The sequence below is a fragment of the Phyllostomus hastatus genome, unplaced genomic scaffold, assembly GCF_019186645.2.
Source record: "Phyllostomus hastatus isolate PE091 unplaced genomic scaffold, TTU_PhHast_1.1 phas_contig_41, whole genome shotgun sequence".
Taxonomy (NCBI): Eukaryota; Metazoa; Chordata; class Mammalia; order Chiroptera; family Phyllostomidae; genus Phyllostomus; species Phyllostomus hastatus.
The window spans coordinates 6,985,228-6,997,956 of NW_025333876.1; the positions used below are offsets into that span (position 1 = coordinate 6,985,228).

The 12,729-nt window shown below is 38.2% G+C and overlaps 1 protein-coding gene across 8 annotated transcripts in view; it reads left to right on the forward strand.

Moving 5' to 3' along the window:
* Positions 1–534: 534 nt before the first annotated feature.
* The window catches only part of PSPC1 (paraspeckle component 1), a 112,719-nt gene continuing 100,524 nt past the window's right edge, over positions 535–12,729 (forward strand). For 5 of the 8 annotated variants that reach the window (XR_006786407.1, XR_006786408.1, XR_006786409.1 and 2 more), the window contains exons 1-2: positions 535–1,094; positions 9,404–9,705. Coding sequence is in view for 1 of the 8 variants with exons in the window: in XM_045844845.1 (XP_045700801.1) it covers positions 729–1,094; positions 9,404–9,705 (668 nt within the window). In the remaining 7 variants the exon portion in view is untranslated. The remainder of the gene's footprint in view (positions 1,095–9,403; positions 9,706–12,729) is intronic. The other 3 variants (XR_006786412.1, XR_006786413.1, XM_045844845.1) reach the window with 1 other exon arrangement.

A 12,729-nucleotide genomic window follows, 5' to 3' on the forward strand; every position in this document is an offset into this window, starting at 1 on the left:
TGACTCTCGTATCGTAAAATATTTGCCTTCAGGCCTTTTACAGAAAACGTTTGTGGACTCTTGTTACAGGGTAGTGCTATAGGAGTTCTGGGGCTGGTTGTGTTACTTTCATAGACACAGTTATTTTATAGAATTGCAGTGTCTTATTAGGAAATATAATAAAAACTTTGCTCTTGAAACAGGCAAAACGTGTTTTTACTTGTTTTAATTATTGGCAAATACGCTGTTACTAAAAGCCATGCATACAATGTGTAGGTTTTCATTTTCCAGTGGTCTTGAATTGGATATTTACATAGAATATCGTATTTTAATACACTGCTGCACACATCGCACAATTTTCCCTGTATGTACAACCAAGAATTCCTGTTATTTTAGGGCGTTGGAAAACTACTTGCTTGAGCTAAATGGAGTCCTGTAAAGGGAACACCGGTAATATTGTGCGCAGAAGCATGCTAGCTCAGGTGCGTTGGCGCCAAGACTGCGCAGGCGTGCTGGGGTTAGCGTGTGGGCGGGGCTTAAGACCCGCGTCCCTTCCAACTGCGGCTGAAGGCAGCGCCATTTTGGACGTGTAGTGGCTGCGGGCTTGGGGAAGGTCGGGTAGTGCTGCTGGCTTGACCATCTCGTGGTTTTGTTTGGCTTTCTCCTTTTCCAGTACCATCTCCAAACGGAGGCACGGAGCCGCAGACATATCTTTAGGGTTGGCTGCGGGCCCGAGGCGAAGCCCTCCGATGATGTTGAGGGGAAACCTGAAGCAAGTCAGAATTGAGAAAAACCCAGCCCGCCTGCGCGCTCTTGAATCGGCGGCAGGGGAGAGTGAGCCGGCGGCCGCCATGGCGCTCGTGCTGGCTGGGGAGACCGCTCCACCCACTCCTGCTCCAGCGGAGGAGCGCCCGGACGAGGAGGTGGGCTTCACCATCGATATCAAGAGCTTCCTTAAGCCGGGCGAGAAGACGTACACGCAGCGCTGCCGCCTCTTCGTGGGCAATCTGCCTACCGATATCACGGAGGAGGACTTCAAGCGGCTCTTCGAGCGTTATGGTGAGCCTAGTGAAGTCTTCATCAACCGCGACCGCGGTTTCGGCTTCATCCGCCTGGTGAGTGTGGGGCGGAAGCAGGTCCTCGTCCTCTCCCGGCCGGCAGGTCTCCTGAGGTTCCGAGCAGCTTGCGTTGCTGGCGGTTAGCCCTGTCCTGCTGATTGCGGTCACCCATACTGGGAACCAATGGAGTGGCAACTCCAAGTCCAGGCAAAATGGGTTTGAAAAGAGAATGAATGGGAAAGGAATTGGAACGGGAACTGAGGCCTTACCGGAAGTTTCATGGGGCAGAAAGGCCCACCTAGCAGTCTAATTTATTATAAAATTACCGAAATCGTCACTTTGGCTTCCACCAGACCTTCAAATATTTGATGGTAAACCCCGTTGTTCCTCACCGTGCCTCGCCTTAGTACAACCCGCATTTATCCTACATTCCGCAGTGTTGGGACTGTGCTGAATTTATTACCTAGTATAATGTGTCCCCACTAACATTTGGGAAGTTTCCACATTTTGGAATTACATACTGTTTTAATACTTACACACTTTAACACTAGAATGTTATTTTTTCACTCACTTTTAATTTAAATCTTAGTTATTCAATGGGATACACAGTATGTGCCTCCTCTATGTATTTTTTAGAGTCTGAACGGTGAGGGTTTACATTAAGGACACAGTATCATCTTTCTGTTCCTAAGTGCTTTCTGGTGATATTCCATCAGTGTCAGTTTTATAGCACTGTTGTAATTCGTATTTAGATGCTGAACCCCCCCCCCCCCATATCTTTCTTGGAGGGAGGCTTTTTTACACAAGTAAATATGTGTGTTGTCTTGTTTGACCCTCAGATTTTACTGTCATGGTAGTTTGGGGAAGCTTTCCTATTGGAACTTTAGCTTTTGTTTTATTTTATATTTTTAAAGATTTTATTTATATTTAGAGAGAGGGGAAGGGAGGGAGAAAGAAAGGGAGAGAAACATCAGTGTGTGGTTGCCTCATGCAACCCCAATGGGGATCTGGCCTGCAACCCAGGCCTGTGCCCTGACTGGGAATTGCCCCAGCAACCCTTTGGTTCACAGGCCGGCACTCAATCCACTGAGCCACACCAGCCAGGCCGGAACTTTAGGTTTTAATACTGTGTTCTCTCAGTGAGTGGTGAAGACAAAATTTTAATATGTAGATAAAATTGATTGCGATTAAATGACACTACTTTCTGGGAGGACATTTGAACATCTAAACGGCCTTAAGAGAAGGGGAAATCTTAATAGGGTGTTACTGAGACGTGGAAATTTTCTTAACCGGTGTATTTTCAACATAAAATTAATGCACTTCATTATGTTTTTTTAAAAAATAACATTTACTTTTTATTGTTCAAGTATAGTTTTCTGCCTTATCCCTCACCGCCCCCCCAAGCTCCCCCCTCCTTCCCCTCAATTATGTTTTGGACATCAGAGAAGCAGCCTGTCACTTGGTAAAAGTTGTTTTTAATATATATGTGTTCCGAAGTTTTCATAAAATAAAGGCATGTGTTAAGAAGTTTTCTTAAAATAAAGGAAGTTAGGTTTCTACAATAAATATTATTGACAACTTTTATTAAACTTTTCCAAAAGGATGGTATTTAACATTTTCGACATCTTTAGCCTCTAGCATCATCTTAGTCTATGCTGAAGTCGACATTCTGGAAGAATGGTAGGGCTGCATTTCCCTCTTTTGGAAGTCCTTACACTTAAACATTTTATTGAAATGGGGAAATCTTTTTCTTATCTTTAATAACCCTTTATAAAAGCTGTGCAACAGAACTGTCTGCAATGATAGGAATGCTGTGTGTGGTGTGCTGTGTAATATAGTAGCCACTAGACATGTGATTGTTGACTAAAATAAGGCCGTTGTGACTGAGGGGTTGAATTTTAGATTTTATTTATTTAATACTTTATTTTTCTTTATTATTTATATATTTTCTACATTTTTTAAGTTGTTGTTTACTTACTTTTGAAGAGAGAGGAAGGGAAGGAGAAAGAGGAGGGAGGGAGAAGGGAGGGAGAGAAAGCTCAGTGTGAGAGAAAATATTGATCAATTGCTTTTTGTATGCTCCGCTGACTTAGACTGAACACACAGCCAGGCAGGTGCTCTGAAGTGGAGTCCAGTGACCTTTCACTTCATGGAGTTACACCCAATTACCTGAGCCACACCAGTCAGGGCTAAATTTTATATATTCTTAAATAGACACATGTGGTCAGTGGCTACTACATTGGATAGGAGAGCTCATTGCTTTCTTTTCTTAAAAAAAAAATTCATGGGATTATGAAATGGGGAGGTGAGAAGGGTTGCTGTAGTTTTGTGCCTTTTGCATATGCTCCTCCAAACCTATGACCCTAAATTTTTGTGTAAGAATGTTAAAAATTTGTCAGCTGGAAATTACAATTTGGTATACAAAATTTGACTCTTTGAACTAATTTTATTGTTTAACCTGAGCTCTATGCTGCATAGGTAAATTTAAAAGGTTTATGTATATTTGAGCTATTATGTATTTTTTTCTGTTTAGGAAAATTATCGAGTATATGCCTGATTTGAATGTAAGTAATGGCATAGTGGCTGTAGTGTGTGTATAGGGGTGGTGTAGTAGCTCTAAAATAGTGAGTTTTATCTGATTTGTGTTTTTAGACATACTTTTTATGCCCTGGCTGCTGTGGCTCTGGATCGAGTGCTGGCCTGTGAACCAAAGGGTAGCTGGTTCGATGCCTAGTCAGGGCACATGCCTGGGTTTCAGGCCAGGTCCCCAGTAGGGGGTGTGGGAGAGGCAACCACACATTGATGTTTCTCTCCCTTTCTTTCTCCCTTCCCCTCTCTCTAAAAATAAATAAATGAAATCTTTACAAAAAAGAAATACTTTTTACTCATTTAGTAATTTTAAATGCAAATAAATTTTCGTAGAATGGTAGTTGTAGTTTTGCAGTTAATTGATGAGGTCAGACACGTTTTTCAGGTGGTATAGGGTCAGCATATTACAGGTGTGTAATGGTAGGGAAAAGAATTAAAATGTATTTATTGATTTATGATAGAGAGGGAGGGAGGGAAAGAAGGAAAGAAACATCAGTTTGTTCCATTTATTTATGCATTCATTGGTTGCTACTTGTTTGTTCCGGGACAGAACAAACCTGCAACCTTGGTGTATTGTGATGATGGTCTAACCAACTGAACTACCTAGACAGGGCAGGGAAAAGAATTTAGGTGGCACTTCCTTGTGATGACGTCCTAATCCATAGTGTTGAGGCTCTGGTACATTGGGGATGAAATAGACTGTATTTGTATTTTAGACACATTTTTCTGGAATTTTAGACCCAACAGGTTCTTTTTATGTTTTGACTGGTTATTGCCAATTTAGATTGGATACATTAACTCAAAAGTTGTAGTGCATTTTAAAGGTAGTGTAATGTAGTTAAAGATGGTATTTTATCTGGACTTGGTTTCTGCTTTTATTACCCCATCTCCTACTTTTATTACCCCATCTCCTACTTTTATCTTTAGTAATCTAGATTTCTGGAGCCGTGATTCACAGAACTGTTGGCCCTGTCCAACTGCTTCAGATTTCTTCCTAGTGTAAGCAGAAGGCCATTTAATTTATTTCTCCTACTGTTCATGCTAGCAATGCTTACCTTATACTGTCTCAAAAATTGTCTCACTTCAACAATCAGTTAACTGGAAATTTGTTAGAAATGCAAATTTTAGGGTCCCTTTTTAGATCTACTGAGTCAAAATTTTGGGATTGGGATCCAGCAATTTCTGGTATTATTCTGATGGTAAAGTTTGAGAACCATTTTTCTAGTTAAAGAATTAGAAGTCAACTGGATTTACTTGTACTTATTTTTAGGGGACTTAACCACCTCCCCTTTTGCTTTACATTTTTTTAAAAAAGGTTTTATTTATTTATTTTCAGAGAGAAGGAAAGCAGGGGGAAAGAGAGGGAGAGAAACCTTGGTTAGTTTGCATGTCCCCAAGGAAGCATTGGTGGGTTGCCCCTTGCATGCCCCCAGCCTTAGACCTGAAAACCAGTGATCTTTCAGTCTGTAGGCTGGTGCCCAATCCATTGAGCCACACCAGCTGGGGCTTAGTTTTAGTTGTGAAATAATGTATGCTTTTAACAGAATGTTCAAATATTCATTAGAGAAGACAATACAAAAGGTACTTAGTGGGCATGTTCAGCATATGATTTCAAGTCATCTTTTATTTCAGGGAAGCTCTCTTGATTACAGTTTACCCTAGTGAAAGAAAGACCTTCCCTTTTCTAATGCACTTACTAAACTTGATCACTGTTAACCTTTGTATTTTTTTTCCATAAAAATAAAGCCATACTATGTATATCGTATTGTGATTTTGAGTTTTTCATTTATTATATCTTTGACATCTTTTTGTTTTACTAGTTTTTTTTTTTTTTAAGATTTTATTTCTTTTAGATGGGGCAGGGGTCGAAGGGAGGGAGAAAAAGGGAAACATTAATGTGTGGTTGCCTCTCATGTGTCCCCTACTGGGGACCTGACCTGGCCGGCAACCCAGGCCTGTGCCCTGACTGGGAATGGAACTAGTGACCCTTTGTTTCTCAGGTGGTGCTCAAGCCAATGACCCACACCAGCCAGGTCATCATTAGATTGTTTTTAATGATGATATTTCACAGTACGAGCATACTGCAAGTTATTTCATCAACTTTCTATTGATCAGTTTAAAGGCTGTTTCCATTTTGCATCAGTAGATTTCCTTACAGTTATTAGTACTCTTGCAGTGGGGAATTTTAACCACTAATAAATAGTGAGAGAAAAGATCATGTGCTTTGGAAAGAGCTTTCAGAAGGGGTCTTGTGATAATCATTAGACCCTAGTTCAGGAATGTCCAACCTTTTGGTGTCTCTGGGCCACACTGGAAGAAGAATTGTTGTCTTGGGCCACACATCAAACACAAACACTGATGAGCAATAAAAAGGTCTGTGCATAATTTCTGTGATATCTGTCACCACAGATAAGCAAAAGAGTAACCCTAATTATGTAGTAGCATAATTGGATCAAAAGGATGATCTTTTAAAATCACTGAGCACCTGACTGATATGGCCCAGTGGGTTAGGCCTAAAATTGTTGAGCAGGTCCCAATCACTAATAAGGAAAATGTACATTTCGAAGTAATAAAAGTAAGTAGTGTGTTAAGTAAATTTATGATTTTGTGTTGGACCACATGCATAGCCTTTGTGGGCTATGGATTGGACACCCCCTGCCCTGGTTTAAGCAGTCTCTATCTTGGGTAGTCACTTAGTTTCTTGTTTTTATTTTATTTTTTTCTATTGCTTTCAGTTAAGAACCTGTAGATTTACTTTTTATTTAGAGTGATGCAGAGACACCAGCTGGAAGGTGGGATCTATGGTATCTTAGTGGAGATTGTGATTTGTGTATAGATTCAAGTCAGCATTTGCAGTGTGTGAAACAACTTACCGTGTAAGACTGCTGGCAAGGATGATGAAAGAGAATATACGTGTGTGTGTGTTGTGTGTGTCGTAATAAATGGCTGGCATATAGTAACTACTTGGTTACATATATTTTTAATTGATTACAAATACACATTTAGAGTGGTGGTTTGCAAATAAGGTAATTTTGCTTCCCATGGGATATTTGATAGTGTCAAGAGACATATTTGGTTGTTAAAATTGGGGTTTGGTTCTACCGACATAAACATCCTACAATGCACAGGACAGTGCCCACACAACAAGAACCCATGATTTCAGTGGTGCCCAGGCTAAAAAACCCTGATGTAAAACCATTTAAAATCACGAACAATATAAAGTAAAAAAAAAAAAGATTATAACGCTGAAAATTCCTGACAGTGTAAACACATTTCTTGGGCCAAAAAGTATTAAAAATTGAACTCATTTCTAACAGTAAAAAATTACTTGATTTAACAAAAATTGAGTTCCTTGCTTCCCCTGGGGAAAAAAATGGCATTGTTTATGTGTTTGAATCTGACAATGTGATTTCTGCTAGAAACACTCTACAGTTTTACCATGTCCTCACTAAGCTCTCTATCCTCCTGTCCCCAAACATTTTGTTGTAAAAAATTTGAGGCAGATCATATATGTGTATATATGCATAACTTACCACCTTGATTTTACAGTTAAATGGTGTTGTATATATTTTTTCTCATATCTGTTCATCTCTCCATCATTCATCAGTTTATGACTCTTAAACAAAAACTCCAGCATGCTTATTACCTAAAGTCTAGTATTATTTTTTGAGGTATTTGAAATCTATATTCAGTGAAATTTCCAACTTTTAAGCGTGTGATTTGGTGATTGTAGACAATTACATCAATCTGTTTAACTCAAACTCTTACAAGGTACAGAACATTATTATTATCCCATGAAATTTCCTCATGTCCCTTCCCATTCCCAATTATACCTGATGGCATTTTAGTTCAAGAATCCATTCCTAAAATCTTTCTTTCAGTTGTTGGATTATTACATATTGGGCACATAGTACCTGTTCCTTGTTGGATACTCATTAAATATTTGTCTGGACTACCACTATTAAGAGTAAAAAACAGTGGCCATTTTGAATATATGTAAAAAGGTTAGATTCATTTTCCTTTGTAATATTTTGTAGGTAGATTTTTGTGTAAGTGCAGTATTTTAAAGCTGTATGAACATTTTAGGGATTGAAGAAAGAACTTTTGTGATTTTAAGGCTTTTTTCATAAGATTTTTCATAAGATAATACATATTTGTATTAAGAATGCATGCAAAGCCTCTTTTAAGTCTCTGGACAGTTCTTACAACACAAAGAAAACCACTATATCTGTGTTACTATATTTAGCAGTTTGTTGTTTATTGTTTTAGATGTCCTTATTCTATACCAGCTTTGAATTCAAGAAGAAACATCTCTTATCTTGGGGTTTCATCAATGAACAAATTTTCTAGTTTATATAAGTCCATGTGCATTTGTTCCTGTATGAAATGGAGAGAACTCTTATAGTTCCTGTGTGTGTGTGTGTGTGCACGCACACTTCTCAAATGTAATTGTGAGAAATATGTAGCCCATGAAAGTATTTCTGGAGAAGTGATTAACAGTACCTCTTAGTAGTTTTCACAGATAGCATAAAAGAGAAATGGAAATAAAAAGGAAAAGATGATTTTCTGACATTGGAGAGGTGATATATTTTATTAAGATATAAATAACCCTGGCCTGGTAGGGCAGTTGGTTAGAGCCTTGTCCCAATACAACCACGTTGCAAATTTGATCCCTTATCAGGGCACATACAAGAATGAACCACCGAATGTGTCAGTAAGTGGAACAACTATTCCTTGTTTTTCTTTCTCTTTCTCCCTCTCCCTCCCATTCCTCTCTTTCTTCTCTCTCTAAAGTCAATTAAAAACAAGATAAATAAATATTAAAAACTTAGAGGGCATAGAGAATTTTGTTTTCACAATAGTTTCTAGTAACTGGTACTTGGTCTTGAAAAATAGGTATTTATTTAAGTTTTTGATTTAATCTTTATTGTATTTTCTCCATGACTATTTAGTCTCTTTATACTTCCTTCCCCCATGTATTTCTTTGGATATGTGTAGGAGATTTTAAAAAAAGATTTTGTTTGAATATTTAATAGTTTGTAATTTGTTTATGAGCAGATAATCTTTTAAGTGATGGCTTAAAAGATCGTAAGGATTTAAAAATCCTTACGAGAGAGAAAGAGAGAGAGAGAGAGAGAGTGTGTGTGTGTGTGTGTGTGTGTGTGTTTTTAAAGATTTTATTTATTTTTAGACAGAGGAAGGGAGGGAGGAATAGAGGGAGAGAAACATCAGGGTGTGGTTGCCTTTTGCGCGCCCTTCACTGGGGACTTGACCTGCATCTCAGGCATGTGCCCTGACTGGGAATCTAACCCACGACCCTTTGGTTTGCAAGCTGGTGCTCAGTCCACTGTGCCACACCAGCCAGAGGTTTGTTTTTTTTTTTTTTTTAATTGATTTTAGAGAGAGAGAAACATCAATCATTTGCCTCCCATAGGAACCCTGACAGGGCTCAGAACCTGCAGCCTAGTTTTTTGCTTGGATTTAGGATTGAACCTGCAATCCGGTGCATTAGCCAGAGCTCCAACCAACTGAGCCACCTGGCAGGGCAAAGTGATGACTTTTAATAGGACATTGGGGTTGGGACCTTGTACTCAGGATGTTTAAAATTATATCAAATAATTCATAAGTGCATGTTATACCAAGATTGAAAGACACAAAAACAAATTGATCCTATTACAAGTTACCTAGCTGACTAGCTAGTCTCCCTAGAAACAAACTACTACTTCTAATTTTTCTGTTTCTATCATCTTTAAAAGTAATTTTTTCCTCCTAAAAAGGAATCCAGAACGCTGGCTGAAATTGCAAAAGCAGAGCTTGATGGCACCATTTTGAAGAGCAGACCTCTCCGGATTCGTTTTGCTACACATGGAGCAGCCCTGACTGTCAAGAACCTTTCTCCAGTTGTTTCCAATGAGCTGCTAGAGCAAGCATTTTCCCAGTTTGGTCCAGTAGAGAAAGCCGTTGTGGTTGTGGATGATCGTGGTAGAGCTACAGGAAAAGGTTTTGTAGAATTTGCAGCAAAACCTCCTGCACGAAAGGCTCTGGAAAGATGTGGTGATGGGGCGTTCTTGCTAACAACGTAAGTTGTAAACATTTTGTCATTTTCTAGGCAGTGACGTACTGGTTTTTCTCTGTTCTGAACTTCTCTCTTTCCTTGTAGTTCATACTGTCTTGGCATATGGTAAGTAGATGTTGAGTAAATACTCAGTGAATATAAATAAGGAATTTTTGTCTACCTTTAGGAATCAGGGTCATACTTTCTTCCAACAGGAGTTTGTTGATTCATACTTGTATGTCAGGAATGTTTCATATTATGATTTTCATTTAACTTACTGAACTTCTATTATATGCAAAGCATAGTTTTATACAGAAATACAGGAGATATTGTGGGTTAAATTACTGACCATTACAGTGAAACAAATGTGATGATAAAGCAAGTCACATGAAATATATTGGTTTTCTAGTGCATGTAAAAATTAAGTTTACACTGTATTGTAGCCTATTATGTGTGCAGTAGCATTATGTCTAGAAAATGTACATACTCTAATTAAAAAATACTTTCTTGCTAAAAAAGCAAATGCTATCGGAGAAATGGTGCTGATATATTAACCAATATAGGGTTGTTACCAACTTTTAATTTGTAAAAAATACAGTATCTATGAGGTATAATAAAAGAAGGTATGACTTTAAGTAGTGAATAAATGATATTTTAATTAACTTTATTGATGTTTAGTTTACATGTATATTTTTAAAGGTTTTATTTATTTTTAGAGAGAGGGGAAGGGAGGGAGAAAGAGAGGGAGAGAAACATCAATGTGTGGTTGCCTCACGTGGCCTACACTGGAGACCTGGCCCACAGCCCAGGCATGTGCCCTGTCTGGGAATGGAACCAGCAACCCTTTGGTTCACAGCCTGTACTCAGTCCACTGAGCTACACCAGCCAGGGGGATAATTTACATATATTAAAATGCACCCAATTTTAAATCAGTGAGTTTTAACAGATGTATGTATATTCATACAACTTATGACCACAATTATGATAAAGAATATTTCCATCATCCAATAAAAGTTCCTTTGTGTCCTTTTGTGTTTATTCCCCACTCCTTATCTGTATCCTAGGCAGCTGTTGATTTTTCTGTTGCTATAAATCAGTTTTGTCTTTTTCAGTATTGTATTTTATTTTTAAAAAGATTTTTAAAAGTTTTTAATGTTTATTTTTAGAGAGAAGGGGAGGGAGGGAGAGATACATTGATGTGCGAGACACACATCGATTGATTGCCTTTTGCACACTCCCAACCCAGGCATGTGCCATGACTAGGAATTGAACCAGCAACCTTTGGGTTTATAGGCTGGCACTCAATCCACTGAGCTACACCAGCCAGGGCATGTATTTTCTAACATTTTATATAAACGAAATCATGTAGTATTTACTCTTTTGTGTCTGATTTATTTTGCTTAGCATGTCATTCTATTCATATTTTCCTTAAAACGATTTTTAATTTTGATTTTAGAGAGGGGGAAGGGAGAGAAGGGAAGGGAAGGAGAAAGAAGGGGAGAGAAACATTGATGTTGCAACTCAAGACATGTATTTCCTGACTGGATATTGAGCTGGTGACCTTTTATTCATGAGCCAATGCCCAATCAATGGAGCATCACTGCCTGGACTCAGTTTTGTTCCTTTTTATGGCTGATTCTATTGTAGATCATAACCACAGTTTGTCCAGTGACCTTTGGGTGGACATCTGAGTTGATTCCAGCTATTGACTGTTATGTAGAAGTCTTCCTGTGCACATTATACTTTTGTGTGTCTTAAATAATAATTTATGAGTAAATGGTTGTATATTCAAGTTTATAAGAAACTGCCTAGCTCTTTCAAAATGCTTATACCATTTAACACTCCCACCAGCACTGAATGAGAAAGTTCTAGTTGTTCCATGTCCTTACCAACACTTGAGAGTCTTCATCTTTTTTTTGTGTGTGTGACAAAGAAAAGGAGTCTTTATCTTTTACATATTCTGAGTATAGATGTGTCTATTGTGGTTTAAATTTTATTTCCCTACGCTAGCTGGGAGGCTCTATTGGTTGGAGCATTATCCTGTGTACCAAAAGGTTGCGGGTTTGATCCCTGGTCAGGGCACATACCTAGATTGCAGGTCTGATTCCTAGTCGGGTTATATACAGAGGCAACCGATCAGTGTTTCTCTCTCACATCAGTGTCTGTTTATCTTTCTCCGTCTCCCTCCCTTCTTTCCTTTTCCTCTGCCCCTCTTTCTCTGAAATCCATAAACTCCTTTAGGTGAGAGTTAAAAAAAAAAAAGCTACATTAAACAAATTTTATATTCCTAGCAATTAATAATGAATATCTGTTTTCATGTGCTTTTTAGCTATTTTTATATTTTTTGTAAAGCACATTGACAATTTTTGCCTATTTTTTCATTGGGTGGTTTGTCTTAATGCCTTAACAAATAATGGGTACAGGTGTATATTCTGTTTCTCCTAGCCTGTGGCTTTTTAATTTTCTTTATTACCATACTGTAAAGAACAGAAATTTTTATGTTTTGTGAAGTCTAATATCAGTGTTTCTGTTTTATGATTTGTGCCTTTTTGTATCCTTGTATGAAATCATTGCCATTCCTAAGGTAGTAAATCATTTCTCATGTTTAGTTGAGAAATTTTTAAAAAATTGTTTTTATTGATTCTAGAGAGAGGATAAGGGAGGGAGAAAGAGAGGGACAGAGACATTGATATGAGAGAGAAACATTGATAAGTTGCCTGCTGCACGTGTCCCAACTGGGGATTGATTCCATGCATGTGCCCTGACCCAGAATTGAATCGGCAATCTTTGTAGGATGATGCCCAACCAACTGAGCTACACTGGCCAGGGTTCTTGAGAAATTTTATGCCTTTTTAATTTATACCTGTGATCCCATTTTGAGCATAAGGTAACAATTCAGTTTTTTTTTTTTTTCATATAGGTATCCAATTGTTTTAATACCATTAATTGAAAAAAAATTCTCCTTTGTTACTTTTTATCAAACATCTGGGGAAAACATCTGCGCTGTTTCCTGTTTCATTGATCAGTATATTTTTATACCTGTATTGT